The sequence below is a fragment of the Rhinatrema bivittatum genome, chromosome 6 (assembly GCF_901001135.1).
Source record: "Rhinatrema bivittatum chromosome 6, aRhiBiv1.1, whole genome shotgun sequence".
NCBI classification, from domain to species: domain Eukaryota; kingdom Metazoa; phylum Chordata; class Amphibia; order Gymnophiona; family Rhinatrematidae; genus Rhinatrema; species Rhinatrema bivittatum.
Window position 1 is genome coordinate 196,581,103 of NC_042620.1, and position 21,754 is coordinate 196,602,856.

Sequence of the window (21,754 nt, forward strand, 5' to 3'; positions counted from 1 at the left end):
TCTTACCGCCTTGCCGCAGATCAGGGGAAGTAACTCCTGAAGAGCCAGGCGGACCGCCAAGGTTTCCAGTCGATTGATGTGCCAGCGCGACTGAGTCTGCGACCATGTTCCCTGGGTGGATTGAGAAAGGTAGACCGCACCCTAGCCCAACAGGCTAGCATCCGTGGTCACTATCATCCACTGTGGAGCTTGAAGAGGCATCCCTTGCAGAAGATGAGGAAGCGACAGCCACCACTGTAATTCGTCGGCAGTAGAATCCAAGAACGGAAGGACTACGTGAAACTGCTCCGACACTGGCTGCCAACGGGATAGCAAAGCTTTCTGCAACGGATGCATATGAGCAAAAGCCCAGGGGACAAGGTCGATGGTGGAAGCCATGGATCCCAGGACTTGAAGATAATCCCAGGCTGTCGGGGAGGGTAGCACAATCAGATTCCGGACCTGATCGAGCAGCTTGAGGGCGCGCGCCCGTGGTAAGAAAACCTTGCCTACTCGGGTGTCGAAGTGGGCTCCCAGGAATTCCAACTCCTGAGAGGGCTGAAGCTTGCTCTTGTAAAAGTTCACTATCCACCCGAGGGAGGCAAGGAGCTCCAAGACGCGATCCACCGCCCATTGGCAAGAGGTCTCCGACTTGGCCCTGATGAGCCAATCGTCCAGATAGGGGTGGACGAGAATCCCCTCCTGGCGCAGAGCGGCCGCTACCACTACCATGACCTTCGTGAAGGTGCGAGGAGCGGTCGCGAGGCCTAAGGGGAGAGCTCGAAACTGGAAGTCCTGGTTGAGGATGTGGAATCGGAGATATTTCTGGTAGTCGCGGTGGATGGGAATATGGAAATACGCTTCTGCGAGATCGAGAGAAGCAAGGAACTCTCCGGGGCGGACCGCCGCAATGACCACACGCAGGGTTTCCATGCGGAAGTGGGGGATCTTGAGGGCCCAATTGACCTTCTTAAGGTCCAGGATGGGGCGGAAGGACCCGTCCTTTTTGGGCACGGTGAAGTAAATAGAATACTGGCCGGCACCAATCTCCCTTTCCGGAACTGGGACCACCGCCCCCAGATCCAGAAGTTTGAAGAGAGTCTGGACCACCGCGTCCCTCTTAGCCCATCTGCAAGGCGAGAAAAGAAAGAGATCCGACAGTTCCCTGACGAGCTCGAAAGCGTACCCATCTTTGATAATGTCGAGGACCCACTGATCCGATGTGATCTTGACCCATTCCTCGAAGAACAGGGAGAGGCGTCCGCCGAGGAAAGGAACCGAGGAATGGGTCAGCTGAACTTCATTGCGTGGCAGGTTTAGTGGTGGCACGCATGGGCTGGCCCTCACGAAAAGGCCGCTTGCCACGAAAGGACTGCGACCAGGACTGAGCACGAGAAGAACCCCTCGCGGAACCGCCCCACCCCTGAGAAGCGAAGCGACATAGAAACATAGAAACATAGAAATGACGGCAGAAGAAGACCAAACGGCCCATCCAGTCTGCCCAGCAAGCCTCACACATTTTTTCTCTCATACTTATCTGTTTCTCTTAGCTCTTGGTTCTATTTCCCTTCCACCCCCACCATTAATGTAGAGAGCAGTGATGGAGCTGCATCCAAGTGAAATATCTAGCTAGATTAGTTAGGGGTAGTAGGGGTAGTAACTGCCGCAATAAGCAAGCTACACCCATGCTTATTTGTTTTACCCAGACTATGTTATACAGCCCTTATTGGTTGTTTTTCTTCTCCCCTGCCGTTGAAGCAGGGAGCTATGCTGGATATGCGTGATGTATCAGTCTTTCTCCCATGCCGTTGAAGCAGAGAGCCATGCTGGATATGCATCGAAAGTGAAGTATCAGGCACATTTGGTTTGGGGTAGTAACCGCCGTAACAAGCCAGCTACTCCCCGCTTTGTGAGTGCGAACCCTTTTTTCTTCTCCCCTGCCGTTGAAGCAGAGAGCTCTGCTGGATGTGTGAAGTATCAGTTTTTCTTCTGCCCTGCCGTTGAAGCAGAGAACTATGCTGGATATGCATTGAAAGTGAAGTATCAGGCTTATTTGGTTTGGGGTAGTAACCGCGACGCTGGCCCCTGAAGCGAGAGCGGGAGGGCGCGAAGGACCGGGAAGACTTAGGGCGGTCCTCTGGAAGCTTATGGACCTTGTTGTCAGCCAAGGAGTCCATAAGCTTCTCGAGATCCTCTCCAAAGAGCATCTTACCTTTGAAGGGCAACGTGCCCAGCCGAGTCTTCGACGACTAATCAGCCGACCAATGGCGTAGCCAAAGGAGCCTCCGGGCAGCCACCGCCGAAACCATCGCCTTCGCCTGCACACGGACCAGATCATAGAGGACGTCCGATACGTAGGTGGTTACAACCTCCAGACGTTCGGCTTGCTCTGCCTCTGCTGGCGGAAGTCCCGGGCGCAGAGTAACTGCTGAACCCACTGAAGACCTGCCCGCATCATGAGGCTGCTGCAGCAAGACGCCCGGACCCCGAGGGCCAAAACGTCGAAGATGCGCTTCAAGTGAGCCTCTAACTTACGATCCTGTGGATCCTTCAGAGCCGTGGAACTTTCCACCGGAATCGTGGTGTGTTTGGCCACCGCAGAGACATAAGAATCCACCGAGGGATATCGCAGCAGCTCCAAACCTTCCTCCGGGAGGGGATAGAGCTTATCCATCGCACGCCCCACCCAGAACGCACCCCTCAGGGGCCTCCCATTCCCGCAGGATAAGGAGCTTGAGCATGGGGTGGAAGGGAAAGGCCGAGGCCGAGGCCGGAGCCCCCCTAGGACCGGGTTCATATCCTTAGGGAGCGAGGCCATGAGATTATCCACGGAAGGACTTTCCAGACCCAGCTCCTGCAAAACAAGGGGAAGGAGGGGCTCCAATTCCTCCTTACGAAATAGACGAAGGGCTCTGGGGTCATCCCCCTCTGGGGGGGGCATCCGCCGAATCTGGGGAAGCAGCGGGGTCCAAGGACCCGGGAGACACCGGGGGGGGGGGGGGGAGGAAGGGGGGTGCCCGCACCCGAACTGGCCCCTGGGGCTCCGCAGCCGGTCCAGCGGTCAACAGCGCTGAGCGAGGGATTTTTGGCGGGGGGGGGGGGCAAGGGGGGGCTTTCGTCCTGCTCATGCAAGCTAGCTAAATAAGATTTGTGCATGAGGAGGACGAAATCCGCTGAAATAGGGACCCTGGATTTGCCGGAGACGGGGGCAAGGAGGGGTCAGGACCCCCCTCCTGGGGACCCACGGGGGCCAAATCGGGGGTTAAATAAAAAAATCTGGCCCCCCCAGCCCCAGGGAGCACTGAAATCGGCCCCGATGAAAAATCCAATATGGCCGCCGTTCCCGGGCTCTGCCGACCCGGGAAAGGCCTGGCCATGCCGGGAGAAGTGGAGCCCCGGGCTAAATTTGCTTGTCCTGCCGAGGAGGGACCTTCCCCACCCGGCAGGCAAGCAGTGCAGAGACCCTGCCGCGAAAAACGCGAAGAGGGCAGCCCACAAGAAAGGCAGGCTGCCTGCCGGGACATAGCCGAGCCGCGGCTGAAGAAAAAAAAGCAGAAAAAAGGTTTGATTGACAACCTGCACAGCAGGAGAGAGCAGGAGGGAAACCTGCTGCCTCCTGCTTGTCACGATGCCGGTTCAAGGCCTGCTCTGACCAGAAAAAAAGAAAAAATGCTGGTCAACTGCTGCAAATAAGTTAGAGGTAGGTGAGTACCTGCAACTTGTTTAAAACTTTTTTTTTTTTTTTTTACTGAGCGCAGCAGCAGGTTCAAAACCCTCTCGGCAGCCAGATGGGGGGAAACGAGACCCAGAGAGACTCTGTCCCCACACCTGGAAGCGTCCACGGACTCAGGCTATGCAGGGAATCCCCTACTGCAAAAGGGGCAAAGCCCCCCTGAGCCGGGCAAGAGCTGGGAGACGGAACCATCTCCCACACAGAAAAAGGAAAAATCACTAAAAAAAAAGGCAAACTTCCCTTTCTCTGGTTTTTTTTTTTTGTTTTTTTTAACAAGCGAGAACCAAAAGAAATAATTGCTTGAGCCTAGCAAAAGACAGAAGAAAAGGCTGAACCGAAGGGGAGATGCTACACTGCTGGAGACAGACGAATACTGAAGGGTTAGAGGATAGGCTCTGTCCTGATATAGGGCATCCTTCAAGTTTTAGTCTGTCTCCACCTGCTGGAAAGGAGGCTCAACCCACTGTCTGGACGGATCCGGGTACGTACAGGAACTAACAGGTTAATGCCACAGTCTCAGGGAAGTCGACCCAGCGCTTACAGAAGGCAGGGGAATAGGCGCAAAGACTGACTGAAAAGGCTTTTTAAGGATGAAATCAGAAAGTATGATTAGGTAGGTACTCCAAAGTTAATGGAGAAGGGCTGGGCTGAGCTGAGGGCAGTCTCAAAATATGGTGCGAGGCTTCGTTAAAAGTCTGGGGTGCAAAATCACGTGTGTGAAGTCCACAAATGTGATGTTTGTGTGTGTGAAGTCCAAAATCTATAAGTCCAAAGTCTTTTCTTCATCAAGGCTTTATACATATGCATAGTTTCTGAAAGTAGATACTGATTGGAAATGACCACAATCCACTGTCATAGGATTAGTAGGTTTTCAATATGACTTTTTATTAACTAGTACACGTATGCAGATTCTCACATGGATATTAATGTGAAGTGGAAGACATCTGGATATTAATGTGAAGTGGAAGACATCTGGCCTGCTTGCTTGTAGCCTATCCAGGCCTATCCAGGCCTACCTTAGCTTTCTATCTTGGCTGGTGGAATTCCAGGCCTACCTGCCTTGCTTTGGGCTCTTCCAGGCTTCCTGGCCTTGCTCTGCAAACTTTCAGGATCACTTACTATGCTTGGTGCCTTTTTGGGCTCTCCTGCTCTTCCTTGTGGCCTCCGGGTCCTTTAAGGTTCGCCTAGCCTGCCTTGTGCCCTGTTCAGACTTTCTTGTTTCCGTTGCCTGTCTAGTCCTGTCTTTGTCTAGTCTTCCTCAGTCTAGTCCCTTGTATGCTTTCCCAGACCTTGACCTCAGCTCCAGCCTTGTCTCCAGGCCTGCAGGTACCTAGTCCCAGCATCAAGTCTGTATCATGTTCCAAGTCCCAGTCTGTACCATATTCCAGCCCTGCATATATCCAGCTCCTGCCTGCTCTCAGTACCAATCTTTCTTCCATCCTGCCTGTATCCAGCTCCTGCCTGCCAATAATACCAGCCTTGCCTCCAGCCCTGCCTAAATCTAGCACAAACCATGATGTTCTCTAGAAGGCAAGTCCTATTTGCCCCCAGAACCCAAGGATTCAACTTGCAGGGGAGGGAGCTGGTTAGGCAGAATACAGTCTACAGTCCTGCCCTGCAGCTCTCTGCCACTTCTGAAGGGGTGCTCCTCGACTTCAGCTCACTGCCCCATGACACAGTAAAAGTGGCACTAATTACAAACATCATAAAAAAAAAATTGAAAGTGAGACTGGGATCAGCCTGTGCACTAGTTCAGATAAAGAAAGACCAAGGGGCTCACAAGACAGTATACGCATGTGTGAATTCCCACATATGCTCAATAAAGTGTTTACTAAGCTGGGTCAGTGTCAGCACTGTCTGATGACATCAGCCCATGTGTTATTGATGCAAGCCTGCTTGTTGATGGAGAAGGGCATACATCAGCCAACTTTATAAAGTACCTATCTCTGCACATAAATTGAGGGTTATTACATGCATGTTGCACTTCAGCTTAGAGAAGAGACGGCTAAGGGGGGATATGATGGAGGACTTTGATCATGAGAGGTTTTGAACGAGTAGATGTGAATCGGTTATTTACATTTTCGGATAATAGAAGGACCAGGGGGCATTCCATGAAGTTAGCAAGTAGCACATTTAAGACTAATCAGAGAAAATTATTTTTCACTCAACTTACAATTAAGCTCTGGAATTTGTTGCCAGAGGATGTGGTTAGTGCAGTTAGTGTAGCTGAGTTCAAAAAAGGTTTGGATAAGTTCTTGGAGGAGAAATCCATTAACTGCTATTAATCAAGTTTACTGAGGGGCGGATTTTAAAAGTCCTGCTCGCGTAAATCCGCCCGTATTTACGTGAGCAGGGCCTTGCGCGCCGGCGCGTCTATTTTCCATAGGCCGCCGGCGCGCACAGAACCCCGGGACGCGCGTAGGTCCCGGGGTTTTTGGAAGGGGGCGTGTCTGGGGGCGGGGCCGAACGACACGGCGTTTTGGGGCGGGACGAGGCGTTTCGGGGGCGGGACCGGGGGCGTGGCGCCGGCCCGGGGGCGTGATCCAGGCCTTCGGACCACCCCCCGGGTCGGAGCACGGCGCGCCAGCAGTCCGCTGGCGCGCGTAGATTTACGTCTGCTTCTCACAGGCGTAAATCTACGGACAGAGGTAAGGGGGGGGGTTTAGATAGGGCCGGGGGGGTGGGTTAGGTAGAGGAAGGGGGGGGAGGTGGGGGGAGGGCGAAAGAGGGTTCCCTCCGAGGCCGCTCCGATTTCGGAGCGGCCTCGGAGGGAACTCGGAGGGAACGGAGACAGGCTGCGCGGCTCGGCACGCACCGGCTGCCCAAAATCAGCAGCCTTGCGCGCGCCGATCCAGGATTTTAGAAGTTCTAAAATAAAAGTACGCGAACGCGCTTTTTTTTTAAAATCTACCCCTTAGGTAATAGCCACTGCTATTAATTGCATCAGTAGCATGGGATCTTCTTGGTGTTTGGGTACTTGCCAAGTTCTTGTGGCCTGGTTTGGCCTCTGTTGGAAACAGGATGCTGGGCTTGATGGACCCTTGGTCTGACCCAGTATGGCATGTTCTTATTTAACATGCAAACTATATGTGTATATGGTGTATACACTATGCAGATCCCTGCATTAAAAATATGCGCACATACTTTTAGGGTAGTGATATGTAGTATGTTATAAATTGTGTGGCTCCAATTGCACAGTTTATAACATAAGGAGTAACTTTAGGCGCACCTGCTTATGTGTGTGTGCTGAGTTATGTACACTATTGAAAACTACCCTCTCAATGATTATAAGTAACCTGTATGTCATGGATGTTAATTATTTACTTTTGGATCATGTTGTTTATTGACTATTGTATTCCACTGCTCACTAACACGCACTCTCACAAGTGTTATCATCTTATTGTTTTCTTATATCGATTTATGGTACGTTAATTGGTCTACTTCTACTAATATAGCGCTACGCAACATACTCTTCTTTTTGCTAAGTCATGGAATCTGCCAGTTTATGCTAGAATGGTAGAGAAGAGACCATCCACCCACAAAAGCACATTTCTATTACCGTTGGAGAGATGGAAACAATTAAAATGCAGAATCAAAGAAAAATTTCTACTGTTCATTGAATTTGTTTTCATGTTCAGGTTATCTTTCAATATCCAATTTCCAAGCACTGCTACTACATGAGCCAGCAGTGACTTTGTAGAAGGGATGAGTGTTCCTTAAAAAAAAACAACAGATGTTTAAAAATGTGCCCTTCCATCAACTTACCTTTAACATTTTTATATTTACTCTTCAACAATGTCTACAATACAAATTCATAGCATAAGTCTGTAACTCGAGGAAACAATCTCAGCCTTACATATACAGGAGTACTGCTTTACAACAAAACATTAAATGGGTTACCTTAAAACAAGTTGTTGTCCTCCTCAAAATACTTTTTGTACATTTGTTAAATGACTCAAATTCTGAAGTTTGAAAATAAATGATTTCCTCTGCTTACTGTAGTTTGCTTTTCTATCAATCACTCACTCCTTTCTATATATCTATAAATCCACAACTGTTTTAAGAAACCAAAGACTTGGCTGAAAATAAAAACAGAATCAGCAACCTGCAGGGTAATGGAATGGCTCCTCTATGAGGAAAGGCTAAAGAGGTTAGGGCTGTTCAGCTTGGAAAAGAGACGCGTGAGGGGGGGATATGATAGAGGTCTAACTCCATGAAGTTAGCAAGTAGCACCTTTAAAACAAATCTGGATATCAGCGCCACGCCGGAGACCCGGATGAAACTGGAAAAATAAGTTCAGTACGCCATACACTTACCTGACAAAACAGTACAAACTCTTTTCCAGCTCATTCTAGAATTCTGGTTCAGATCAGACTCTATATGAACTGTTTAATATCTAATTTACCCTACATTCAGATGTGTATATGTTAGGGATGCTCATCAGGCACCGGCTAAGCATTCTTGAAAGGAATAGTTATTTGCAAGTTTGGTATCATTCATTCTATACCTAAAAACCCCACTAGAACTTGGATGCTTACCTGCACACTTGAAGCTCTGAGCAGTGAGTCCTTTTTCCAAGGCCAGAGTCGTCAGGATGCCTAGAAAGCTGGTGGTTACTGACTGACGCTTGCTTTTGCAAAGCTCTTTGCTGCTCGGCTGCTCTTTAGGTTTGGACCAGAGGGGTACCTGCAGATTCTGATCCAGGCTCCTAGCTGTATTTGCAGCAAATATCAATGCATCCATCCATTCCTGGGCTCTTGGGTGCGTCTCAGCCCTAAGGCGGAGAATGTCCTGAGGAAAAATTACCTGGAAGCAGGAGTCATAGCCATCCAACATGTCAGGGTGAACAGCTAGGCACACATCAATGTTATAACTTAGTAGTGGATCATCATCCAGATGACTAGGCTGGTAGGCCTGAAGATGAGATCCAGTTAGTACAAAAGTAAAGGCTTTCCAGTTATTCTGCAAAGTTAACCTGTAAAGCGTCCCAGATTTGAAAATATTGTTTGGATACTCTCTTGGTATTTCAACCAAAGTTTCTTGTTCAAGTAGCTCATGGGACTTCTTTAGTAGACTATAGACTTTGTTAGCGTCATTATTGTGATATAACTTCTTTACCTCCTCATGTTCATGGTTCACATAAGATGGAATTAAAGTCAAAGAACGCATCCCCATCCAAAGTTTCTGACCCCAGTCCAAAGCCTCCCAGGATGACTCTGCCTTCAGCTGTAGTTGGGTATCATCTGATAAAACAGCATCCATCAGCTTGGTCTCATAGCTTCCTGTCACTGTAATGCTTTGGAAAGAAGCAAGAGGATAAACTGCAAAGAGATTCTGGTTGCCACTGCTGTCTAAATTATATAGGTGCAGTTTGCATAGCGAGAGCTCTGCATAACAATTTTGCCAGTAGCTGTCATTGCCTTTCCTGATTTCCAGATACCCCTTCTTTAGAATATTTGGGAACATCAGTGTGAGTTCTGGAAGAAAGTAAATTAAAAAGTCAAAGTTTATTTTTATTCCACATTTTTCCATGCACTAACACTATAAATAATCAGTTTGGAATCCTATGAAAACTATTTAGAGATCTGCTAGAAAATGAAGAAGTCTTTCTTGCCCTTGCATTCAGATATGCATCAACAAAACAGACCTACAGTAATCCAACTCATGCAGAAATAATCAACATTTATTGGTTAATCATCACTGCTGAAAATTAATGCACCAAATTTCACTTTCCTATCACACTGAACTGCATTATGGATATCATGGGTGCAATAACTAATTTATATTCCCACCCCAAATATCACAAACATTAAAAGGCCTGGATAAGTTAAGGTCAATATTCAAAAGCATTTATCCAGATAACTCAAGTTATCTGGATAAATGCCAATGTTTGAATTTTGCCATCACTTATCCAGGCCAACTTTTAGCCACATAAGTCAGGGGTGGCCAACTTTGATCCTCATGAGCCACAAACAAGTCAGATTTTCAGGATATCCACAATGAATATGCATGAAATATATTTGCATATAATGAAGACAGTACACAAATTTCTCTTATTCATATTCATTATGGATATACTGAAAACCAGGACTGTTTGAGGCTCTTTTGAGGACTAGAGTTGGGCGTCCCAGCATAAGTCTTTATCCAACTAAAATGTATTTATTTATTGCTTAAATTTATATCCCACATTATCAACATTCCTAGGCGATTTACAATAAAAAATTAATAATCAAAAATAAAATCATAAATATACATGACTAGAACCGCTAGTTATCACCTAAACAGTACCATAAATAAAACTGCTGGATAATACCTAAATCAACAAATAAATTATGTTAAAAGGTTCAAAAGCCTGTTAAAAACGAAATGTTTTCAACTGTTTCCTAAATCTTAATAACAATATTTCCTGCATAAGATCATCTGGCAGAGTATTCCATAACTCAGGTCTCACTATGCAAGAGATGATGCCAAGACTCAGAATTGCCATCAAGGCAATATACGACGATGCAGGGAACAATACATTTTTCTGTGAATCCAGTGGCTAAAACCATAAGAAAATTATTCCTTACCTGCTAATTTTCGTTCCTGTAGTACCATGGATCAGTCCAGACGGTGGGTTATGTCCCCCGTCCAGCAGATGGAGTCAGAACAGAGCTCGAGAGTCCCGCCTGATATACCAGCGCACCCTCTGCTGGAGCTCAGTATCTTGAATAACAAAGCCCAAAAGAGCAAAACAACACAATTTGGATCAAGAGCCCTAACGTAAGGCAACAGGAAGAACAATAAACAGGCACGACCCAAACCAGGTCGAAACAGTCAACTTGTGAGGAGCTGTACAACCCCTATAGAAAATAGGAGCGGAAAAGACAGACTACCTAAACGAATCCGAGCAGGAGCTGAGCATCTCATGGCGGTGGGCATCTGGACTGATCCATGGTACTACAGGAACGAAAATTAGCAGGTAAGGAATAATTTTCTTTTCCCTGTACGTACCAGGATCAGTCCAGACGGTGGGATGTACCCAAGCTTCCCTAAACCGGGTGGGCCCCTGAGAGCCCTGCTCGGATAACCTGATCGCCAAAGTGCCCAGGAGCCGAAGGCGCCAGGTGTAGCCGATAATGCCTCGCGAAGGTATGCAGCGACTTCCACGTCGCCGCCCGGCAAATTTCTTGCGGAGAGACGGCACGAGACTCCGCCCAAGACGCAGCTTGAGAGCGCGTAGAATGAGCCCTGACGGCCCTAGGCGGATCCCGACCGGCTCCAATATAAGATGCCGAGATGGCATCCTTGATCCAGCGGGCAATGGTCGTCTTCGATGCGGAGGAGCCCTTCTTAGGTCCCGACCAGAGCACAAACAGGTGATCGGAAATCCGGAAGGCATTGGTAACCTCTAGGTAGCGGAGTAAGACCCGCTTGACGTCCAAGTGACGAAGAGACCTCGACTCCTCTGGAGAGAACGCCGGGAGTTCCACGGTCTGATTCATGTGGAATGAAGAGACCACCTTCGGGAGAAAGGAAGGTACAGTACGCAGCGAGATCCCCGCTTCCGAAATGCGAAGGTAAGGCTCCCTGCAGGAAAGAGCCTGCAGCTCCGAGATGCGACGGGCAGAGCATATCGCCACCAGAAAAACAGTCTTCATAGTGAGGTCTTTAAGCGAAACCTCTTGTAGGGGTTCAAAAGGAGCGCTCGCCAGAGCCCTGAGAACCAGGTTAAGACTCCACGACGGACAAGGGTCCCTGACCGGTGGTCGTAGATGTTTGGCCCCCTTCAGGAAGCGGGCGATATCCGCTTGGAGAGGCAGGGAGACCGCCGTCTGTACCAGAACATTCAGGGCCGCTACTTGTACTCGCAGGGAATTGTATGCCAGACCCTTATCCAGTCCGTCCTGCAAAAACTGAAGAATCAGAGGTACCGACGCCTCCGTGGGTCGGGCCCCATGATCGGCACACCAGGCCTCGAAGACCTTCCACACGCGAACATAGGCAACAGAAGTAGAAGGTTTGCGAGCCCGGAGCATCGTGGAGATTACCGCCTCCGGATAGCCTCGGCGGCGGAGGCGGCGCCGTTCAAAAGCCAGGCCGCAAGACAAAAGAGTGCCGCCTGCTCGAAAAATACCGGTCCCTGCTGCAGGAGCCGAGGAAGATGACTCAGACGTATTGGACCGTCCACTGCCATGTGGAGAAGGTCTGCAAACCAAGGGCGACGCGGCCACTCCGGAGCTACGAGAATCACGGGGCCGCTGTGATTCTCTATTCTGCGAAGTACCTTGCCCACTAAGGGCCAGGGAGGAAAAACATAGAGCAGCTGACCTGCCGGCCACGGCAGAGCTAGAGCATCCACTCCCTCTGCGCCGCGCTCCCTTCTGCGACTGAAGAAGCGCGGGGCCTTGGCGTTGAGGGCGGTCGCCATCAAGTCTAGTCGCGGCGTTCCCCAGCGTCGAACCAGGAGATCCATCGCCTCGTCGGAAAGGGACCATTCGCCGGGGTCCAACCTCTGTCGACTCAGATAATCCGCCTGGACGTTGTCCACACCGGCGATGTGGGAGGCCGCAAGCCGAACCAGATGAAGTTCCGCCCATGCCATCAGAAGCGTGGTTTCGGCGGAGACCTGTTCGCTCCTCGTCCCGCCTTGACGATTGATGTAAGCCACCGTGGTTGCGTTGTCCGAAAGAATCCGCACCTCCCGGTTCCGAACCAAGGGGAGGAAACGGTGAAGAGCTAGACGTACAGCTCTGGTCTCCAGACGATTGATTGGCCACTTCGCCTCCTCCGGAGACCACGTCCCCTGTGTGGCGCTTCGGTCGCAGACGGCGCCCCACCCCACGAGGCTGGCGTCGGTGGTCACTACTACCCAGGAGGGGACTTCGAGAGAGACGCCGCGGGCCAGGTGAGCCGGGACCAGCCACCACTCCAGACTGTCGCGCGCTGCCTGGGGAAGGGGCAGAATCACCTGATATTCCTGCGACACCGGTTTCCAGCGTGAGAGCAGGGACGCCTGCAGTGGGCGTAGATGTGCAAACGCCCAGGGCACCATGTCGATGGTGGATGCCATCACTCCCAGAAGCTGCAGGTAATTCCAGGCGGTGGGTTCCGACAGGGACGCGAAATGACGCACTTGCTCCCTCAAGGAGAGGCCCTTGTCCGCACGCAGGAAGACCATGCCTTGTTGAGTGTCGAAGGTCGCCCCCAGAAAATCCAAGCGTTGAGATGGAACGAGAGAACTCTTGGGAAGGTTCACAACCCAGCCCAGGGAGCGAAGCATCTCCAAAACTCTGGCCACCGAGGCCTGCCCATGTGAGAACGACTTCGCCCGCACCAGCCAGTCGTCCAGGTAGGGATGCACTAAAATTCCCTCCCGTCGAAGGGCCGCCGCTACCACCACCATGATTTTGGTGAAAGTCCGCGGGGCTGTCGCGAGGCCGAAAGGTAGGGCCCGAAACTGAAAGTGCTGACCGAGGACTTTGAAGCGTAGATAACGTCTGTGTTCCGGACGTATGGGGATGTGCAGATACGCCTCTGTCAGGTCTAGGGAAGCCAGAAACTCCCCCTGGTGGACCGCAGCAATTACCGATCGCAGCGTCTCCATGCGGAAACGGTTGACCCGCAGCGAGCGGTTCACCTCCTTCAAGTCCAGGATGGGTCGGAAGGAATCGTCCTTTTTGGGAACGACGAAGTAGATGGAATAATGGCCCGAGCCCACCTCGGCGAAAGGGACGGGCACAATAGCGTCTATGTCCTGGAGTCGGTCTAATGTCTGTTGAACCGCCATCCTCTTGAGATCGGAGCCGCAAGGAGAGAAGAGAAACCTGTCCCTTGGCGGACGGACAAACTCCAAGGCGTAACCGTGTTGTATGGTGTCCAGGACCCACTGGTCCGAAGTTATGCGTACCCACTCCTCGAAGAATTCCGAGAGTCGGCCCCCGATGGGTGGACTGGAGGAGTGGGTCGCTCTGGCATCATTGGGAAGATTTGGTGGGGGGGTTCCCCTGTCCTGAAGCCTCTCTCGCGGGCCACCGCCCGCGAAAGGAACGCGACCAGGGCTGTGGTCTACTGGAGGCTGCGCGAGAGCCAGGTTGCCGGTACGATCTGTAACGCCGCTGTGCCCTCGCTCTGGTCCTAGTGGAGGCAAACGCCCGGTAAGGACGCTGCCTATCTTCGGGCAGACGATGTACCGAGTTCTCCCCTAAGGACTTGATGATTTTGTCTAGGTCGTTGCCAAAGAGAAACTTCCCTCGAAATGGAAGGGATCCCAGGCTCGACTTGGAGGAGGCGTCTGCAGACCAATTACGCAGCCACAGGAGCCTCCGGGCTGCTACTACCGAAACCATGGACCGAGCCAGTACACGGAAGAGATCATACAGAGCATCTGCCCCGTAAGCAATGGCAGACTCCAGGCTATCGGCCTGGGCAGCTTCCTCCGGAGGTAACTGCTGGGACGTTAGGAGCTGTTGGACCCAAAGGAGACTAGCCCTTTGAGTCAAAGAACTACACATCACGGCTCGCATTCCCAAGGCCGAGACTTCAAACACCCTCTTGAGAAACGTCTCCAGCTTGCGGTCTTGCGTGTCCCGTAGGGCCGTCCCGCCCGTGACGGGGATCATCGTCCTTTTCGTCACCGCTGAGACCGCCGAGTCTACCTTGGGAAATCGGATGAAATCCAAGAAATCCTCCGGCAAGGGATACAATTTTTCCATAGCACGGGAGACCTTCAACGACGCCTCAGGAACGTCCCACTCCCCAGTAAGGAGCTGCAGAAAAGACTCATGCACCGGAAAAGCCTTTGCCCTGGGCCTGAGGGCGGCCAGCACCGGATCCCCTTTTTTGGATGATGTCGCAATCGCAGGAGCCACAGGTGCCGGAGGATCCGGAGGCGGATCCAGATCGAGCTCCTGCAGAGTTTGCTGAAGAAGGTCCTCCAACTCCTCCTTGTGAAAAATTCGCAGGGCGCGTGGATCATCTCCCTCCGCCTGACCCTCCGTGTGTGCAGGATCCGGCGGGTCCGAGGGGTCAAACCCCGACGGGAAAGCCCCTCCCACCGCACGCGGCTGGGATGGCAAAGCAGAGGTCCCTGTGACTGCCCCAGCCGGGGTCAGGGACCCGGGGGGCGGGACCGCAAGTTTCGGGATCTTGGGCGCAGGAGGACTCGCTGAGGCACCCCCCGGATCTGCCAATCCCTGCAAATACACAGTGTGCATTTTCAAAATAAAATCTGGGGAGAAAAACGGCAGACCGGGAGGCGCGGCAGCAGCGAGATCCCCTTGTGGCCGATGAGCGGGCCGTCCTTCCTCGGGGCTTCCGTGCCGGCGGGGGGGCCCCTGAACTGTGCCTTCCTTCTCCTGCGAAGTTGCTGCGCCCGGATCCCCCTCCAAAATGGCCGCCCTTCCCGCCATCGGCGAGGAAGTGGCCGGCCCACGCTTCCCGGGCTGCGGGGAGGGTGGCGTCGGGACGGAACCCGAGGCGTGCGCGTCCCCTTCCCCGTCGGGGAGGCAACGAGGACACACTCCCTCCCTCGAGAAACGAGACCCCGGGTCGCCGCAGGTCTCGCAACGCGAAAAGCGCGGCATAGCGATGCCGCCGAAGAAACAGCGCCTCGGGGGGGGGCCAGAAACAAAAAGCGCACCGCGGGGGAGCCCAAGGGCCCTCCGAGCAACCCAACCAGTCCACAGACGCCGGCGGGAAAACCCCTCTGCCGGCGCGCCCGGGCCCGAGAAAATTCGCCGGGCCGCGGGACCGCTGAAGTGCGCCGGAGCCGGCTTTACCGGCAAAGGAGAAAAAAGCAGCTGAAGAGAAGAAAATTCACACAGAAACCACACTTACCCCCAACGGAAGGAGAGGGAACTGCAGAAGGAGGCAGAAGAGAGGAAAGCACGCCTCCTCAAAAATCAAACTACTTTTAAATTTTTTTTTTTTTTTTTTAATTTCAATAACTTGATCCAAATTGCTAAAGAATATGACAGAAAGAACTGAAGAAAAAGGTCAAGAAAGAACCAAAAAACCTGTCACTCTGGGGAAGCACTGTTTCCCCAACTCGCATCTGCTGGAGTCAGAAAGATACTGAGCTCCAGTAGAGGGTGCGCTGGTATATCAGGCGGGACTCTCGAGCTCTGTTCTGACTCCATCTGCTGGACGGGGGACATAACCCACCGTCTGGACTGATCCTGGTACGTACAGGGAATTAGGGATGAAGTCTGTGGCAGAAAGTTTGGGGTTGGCTTGAGGGTTGGCGGGGTAGGGAGAACTCAATTGTTTCCAGCTAAATTGGAATTGCCAAAGGAAGGAGGGCTGGGCTTCCTCCTCGGACTTTTGGGTTTGCAAAGCTTATTAACTATTTTGGGTTACTTGGGAGCAGAGGGCATGGGTCCACTGGCCCCTGCATTAAAATCTCTCACGGGGGGGGGGGGGGGCCAGGAAGAGGGTATGAACTACCACGTCCAACTTGGGGGGGGGGGGTTTCAAACACCATTGCACTTATTTGACCATATCCTTTGAATATAGTCACATAAGCTTAAAGATATTCAGCTACCTTTAGCTGGATAACTTTAAATCTAACTGGCTATATTCAAACATAACTTCATTCAAGGATATTCAGCAGAGTGTTTAGCCTGCTGAATATCCATGAAAACATAATCCAGATAACTTTATCTGGATAACTTATCCATTATTAGTTTTTTTGAAAATTGATCTCTTAATTTACATATTTATTTATATTCTGCTTTACACAGCCAAAAAACTGCCTCAAAGTGGATCTCAGCACTTAACTCAGAATTCAAGTATACAATTATACATCACATTGTATGACATTATTACATGAAATATATAGAAAATTCACATATATTATACGTGAATTACTGAACGTGGTAAACCCTCATAAATGAGCAATTGCACACTTATGCTTCAAAGCGTTTTTATGTTTATGCACTTGTTGCTATTGTGCTTGCTCAAAATATAATCATGGGGTGACACACTTCATTTCACGTAGAATATGCCACTATTTTTAGGCAAAGAAGAATTTTTAAAATTATTTTTGTATATATTAAATTTTAACATTTGCTCCAACAATTTCATTTATGAAAGAACATCTATGGAAGAAAAACTTATCTTTCCAAATAACGCCAGGGCTTAAGAGCTCATCGGCTCTGCTCTGCCAAACGCCTGACACCGCTGGTGTTTTGGAGACTTCGTCAGGGGCTTTAATTACTAGAAATGAAATAAAAAAAACATGTCTTGTAAGAAACGCTTATATTTCAGTTGAAGGATTATATTGGTTAGACTTACATACATGTCTAAAGTTGGAGACAAATTTCTTCATTGTGCGGCATTTCGAGGCAGGGACCCGCCATCTTAAAAATGATGTATTTAAAGCTTACGTATGACTCATGTTACAACCAATCAGGAAAAATAATTTTTGTGGGAACCAATGGGAGGCTTCTGAACAGCCCTTTAAATCAACGAGGACCATGCAATAATATCGTTCATGCCCCGGGGAAATTCAGTGGATAATTTAAAAATCCATCTTTGCTCTTTATAATTCAAAAGGGTGTTGCTGTTCCCTCCTCTGGCATTAACCGGGATCATATGCAAAATGGTCCAGTGCAGCTCTGCGAAACTATGATTTGCTGATAAACAATGTTTCACAATTGGGGCTTCAGTGTTACCCGTATTGAGTCTACTTCTATGTTCTCTTAATCGAACTTTGATTGGTCTAGATCTACGCCCTCATACTACATAGGGCATACATCTAGACCAATCAAAGTTCGATTAAGAGAACATAGAAGTAGACTCAATACGGGTAACACTGAAGCCCCAATTGTGAAACATTGTTTATCAGCAAATCATAGTTTCGCAGAGCTGCACTGGACCATTTTGGATATGATCCCGATTAATGCCAGAGGAGGGGACAGCAATACTCTTTTGAATTATAAAGAGCAAAGATGGATTTTTAAATTATCCACTGAATTTCCCCATGGCATGAACAATACTACTGAATGGTCCTCGATTTAAAGGGCCGTTCAGAAGCCTCCCATTGGTTCCCACAAAAATTATTTTTCCTGATTGGTTGTAACATGAGTCATACTTAAGCTTAAATACGTCATTTTTAAGATGGCAGGACCCTGCCTCGAAATGCCGCACAATGAAGAAATTTGTCTCCAACTTTAGACATGTATGTAAGTCTAACCAATATAATCCTTCAACTGAAATATAAGCGTTTCTTACGAGACATGTTTTTTATTTCATTTCTAGTGATTAAACCCCCTGATGAAGTCTCCGAAACACTAGTGGTGTCAGCCGTTTGGCAGAGCTGATGAGCTCTTAAGCTCTGGTGTTATTTGGAAAGATAAGTTTTTCTTCCATAGATGTTCTTTCATAAATGAAATTGTTGGGCGAATGTTAAAATTTAATATATACAAAAAAAATTTAAAAAATTCTTCTTTGCCTAAAAATAGTGGCATATTCTACGTGAAATGAAGTGTGTCACCCCATGATTATATTTTGAGCAAGCACAATAGCAACAAGTGCATAAACGTTAAAACGCTTTGAAGCATAAGTGTGCAATTGCTCATTTATGAGGGTTTACCACGTTCAGTAATTCATGTATAATATATGATTTTTCTATATTTGTCATACATTTTTTATCACATATAATACCGGTTTTTCTATTTTTTATTACATGAAAGGCAGGTGAAAATGGCTTTTGTTAGCTCCACTGCCTCGAGCTGTGTTAATGCTCTAAAACACGTTATATCGTACAATATAAGTGATATTTTGCATCTCACCACCCAGATACACTCCCTTATTATAACAATCTTGTATACATGCGATTTGCATGCATGAATAATGCAAATACATGCAAAGAAGGTCATACATAGTCAATTTAATGTAAATATTTTATCACAGCCAATCAAGAAGGTAGATATACTGGATCTGATCCCCAGACTTTACCCCAGTCACATAGCTGGGGCAAGATCAAGGTGGTGCCATTTTGGAAAATGATGCTGACCGGACCAGGTGTAAGGGTGCACCTGGCCCCAACACACTATCCGTTTTTAGGAACGGAGGTTGTGGGGATGGGAGTCAGAACACTACAAATTTATTTTTCCTTTCAGAAGGGTGGAGGATGTGAAAGGGGGATGGGGCAAGGCTCAGGTCAGTTTTCTTTAAATCAGGGGGGCCATTAGTATCACTTGGGGGGGGTGAGGCAAGGGGAGTCTAGACTATCGGGGAGCTGTCAATGTCACTTGGAGGGTGGGGGGCTGGAGCTTTTATTTTATTAGAGGAATTTGAGGGGGTGGGGGGCCGGAACCCTCACTTTTTTTATTGGACTTGAGGGGGGGAGAAAGGGATCGGGATGCAATTTTTTGTGTGTGTTAAACTCTGGAGGGGGCATCGCCGTGTGTTTACTTTTTTTTTTTTTTTTTTTTTTTTTTACTTTTTAGGGGTGTCCGGGCCACCTTGACTGGCAGCCCCGGTTTGAGACTGGAGTCAGGGTATCAGCACCAAACCCCGCTCAACCTCCCCATTTGCCATGACTTTTATTTTTTGGGCCAGCGGCCCTTTAAGGCAATGGCGGTCCCATGAGGTTGGGCCACCATAACGTTAAAGGGCCACATGCTGTGTTCTTTTGTACTGCACTGTTTGGCCGTGAGGCAGAAGTACACAGCATACATCCATGAAACTTTTTCAGGGGAAATGTCCCTCTATCACTGCAACACCCCTTCGTAATAGTGAAACCCCCTCCAGCAATAAAACATCGCAGCTTAGTGCATCCAGGGGTAAGGTTTGAAGAAAGCAAGTTTATCTACCTGTAAATAGGGTTCTCTGTAGACAGCTATAATGCATGGGGTAATGTCATCCGACAGTGCCGACACTGACTCAGCTCTCAAAGCTCAGTAAAAAATAAAATAAAATCTTTCTGAGCATGTGCTAGAGTTCCTGTGCACACATGCTGCCTCATGAGCTCCTCAGTCTCTTAAAGAGCTTAAGCTCTATTGAGGTAATCAACTCACCAGGGAGGAAGGAGAGTAGTATGTTCAAATCTTTTATTGAGTTTTCCTTTTAACATATAATAGAACTACAAACATGTCATACAGTGATGAGTGGTTTCTGTACATCACCATATGCAAGGCAAAGACACTACGATAATCTGATGCAGAGAAATTACAATGGTCCACTCATCTTCCTGTCTACAGAGAACTCTGTTTACAGGTAAGCAAACTTGCTTTCTCTGTCAACAAGCATGTATGAATCAGCAGTAATGTGGGGCAGTCCCAAGCTAAGGATTGCAATGCAAAGTAATTGCTAAAACAGACAACTCGGACCCCACCAGCAGAGAATAGATAACTGTGCTAACAGACTGCTCAAAACTGCTTGTTAAAAGTTACTGTCTATTCGGGACATGCTATTCAAACAGTAGTAAAACGTGAAGGTGTGAATTGACAACCAAGTAGTAGCTTTGCATATGTCTTAAGTGGAAGTGGTCCTGAGATAAACCAGTGAAGTCGCCATGGTTCATCAAGTGAGAGCCATGGTAGAACCTTAATCTGTAAGCAACCCAGTGCTTAACAGTACACGATATGGGATGCTAGTCAATTAAATTGTTTGGCAACTATCCTTTCCAGACTCTGGGATCTAAGGACAACAGCAGCTGAGTTTTTCGGTAGGAGCCATGGCTCTCCTGCAATCCAAAGAGTGAAAAGCCTCCTTGGACTGTTTTCTGTACATTAGATCTTGGAAAGAAGTAGGAAACAAAATAGCTTGATGTGGAAAGTGGACACTATTTTCAGAAGGAAATTGAGATAAATACACACAAAAACTGCATAAATAAATAAACCACCCTGTTGTGAAAAAACTGCGGCTATGGAGAATAGAAATCCAGAACCTGCTATTCGCTTACTCTTTCAGCCAAAGTGATGGCTCCAAGAAACAACACTTTCCAGGTGACAAACTTCAAGTCCACTGATTTGAGAAGTTCAAAGGGAAGTTTAGTGAACTGAACAAGGACTAAGATGAGCTGCCAAGCCACTGGAGGTTTACTGATCAGAGGCTTTGAATGCCACAATCCTTTCATGAACTTCAATACTAATGAGTGGACAAAAATCAGTGCCCCCTTCACTTGCTGATGATACACTGCAATGGTGCTGAAACTAACTTGGATTGAAGAGATACTAAGGCCCCAGGATGAAAGAAAGACTAGATATTGAAGCAAGTCCTCTGGGCTATAGGAGAAGGCTGACTGGTCCCTCACCATATCGAGAACCTCTTCCACTGGAAATTATACAACCTTCTGATTGAAGGCTTTCTAGCTGAAAGAAGTATGTCCTCCACCACCTTAGGAAAGAGTAAGGAGAATACTGAGAATTCATCATTAATTCCATGAGGGCCAGCAATGGCATGTCTGGAAGGCAGAGTCTGCCATCCTCCTATGTAATAAGCGTAAGAGACATCCCCAATGGAATCGGAGACTGAACTGACAGGCAGACAAGGATACCACAGTTGTTGTGGCCAGGTTGGTGCTATGAGGATTACCCTCACATGTCCTGAAGGGCCATCTGTACAGTTCTTGCAAGGAGATGGATTGGTGGGTGTATATAGAATAGACCATCACGTTAGTCAGGCAAGAATGCCTTGGGAACTGATCCATAGTTGTTAGGATACATGGAGCAGAACTCCTCAATCTTCTTGATGACCTCTGAGGTGAACAGATCAACACAAGGGTTTCCCAGTGAGTGAACAAGTTGTCCACAATTTGATCCAAGACCACTTGTGTGGTGACAGCACTCTGCTGAGATGCTCCACCAATGTATTTCATATTCCTAGAATGTAGGTCAGTCGCCTAGAGATGGCCAGTGTGATGACCAGCCCACAATTGGATTTGGAGAGCTTCCTCACAAAAGGCATATGAAACCATGCTTCCTTTGTTCACATAAAACAGGGCAACCTCATCCATCTGGAAGAAGATTTGCTTTTCCAAGAGTAGGCAAGAGAAAGAGCTCTTAGAGCACAGAAGATGGCTCTTAACTCCAGAATGAATTTGCAGGTGACTCC

At 48.7% G+C, this 21,754-nt stretch overlaps 1 protein-coding gene across 1 annotated transcript in view; it reads right to left on the reverse strand.

The window, feature by feature from the left end:
• PLEKHM3 (pleckstrin homology domain containing M3) overlaps positions 1–21,754 on the reverse strand; it is a 444,523-nt gene that overhangs the window by 328,641 nt on the left and 94,128 nt on the right. The window contains exon 3 of the mRNA XM_029606371.1: positions 8,251–9,189. Coding sequence (XP_029462231.1) covers positions 8,251–9,189 — 939 coding nt within the window. The remainder of the gene's footprint in view (positions 1–8,250; positions 9,190–21,754) is intronic.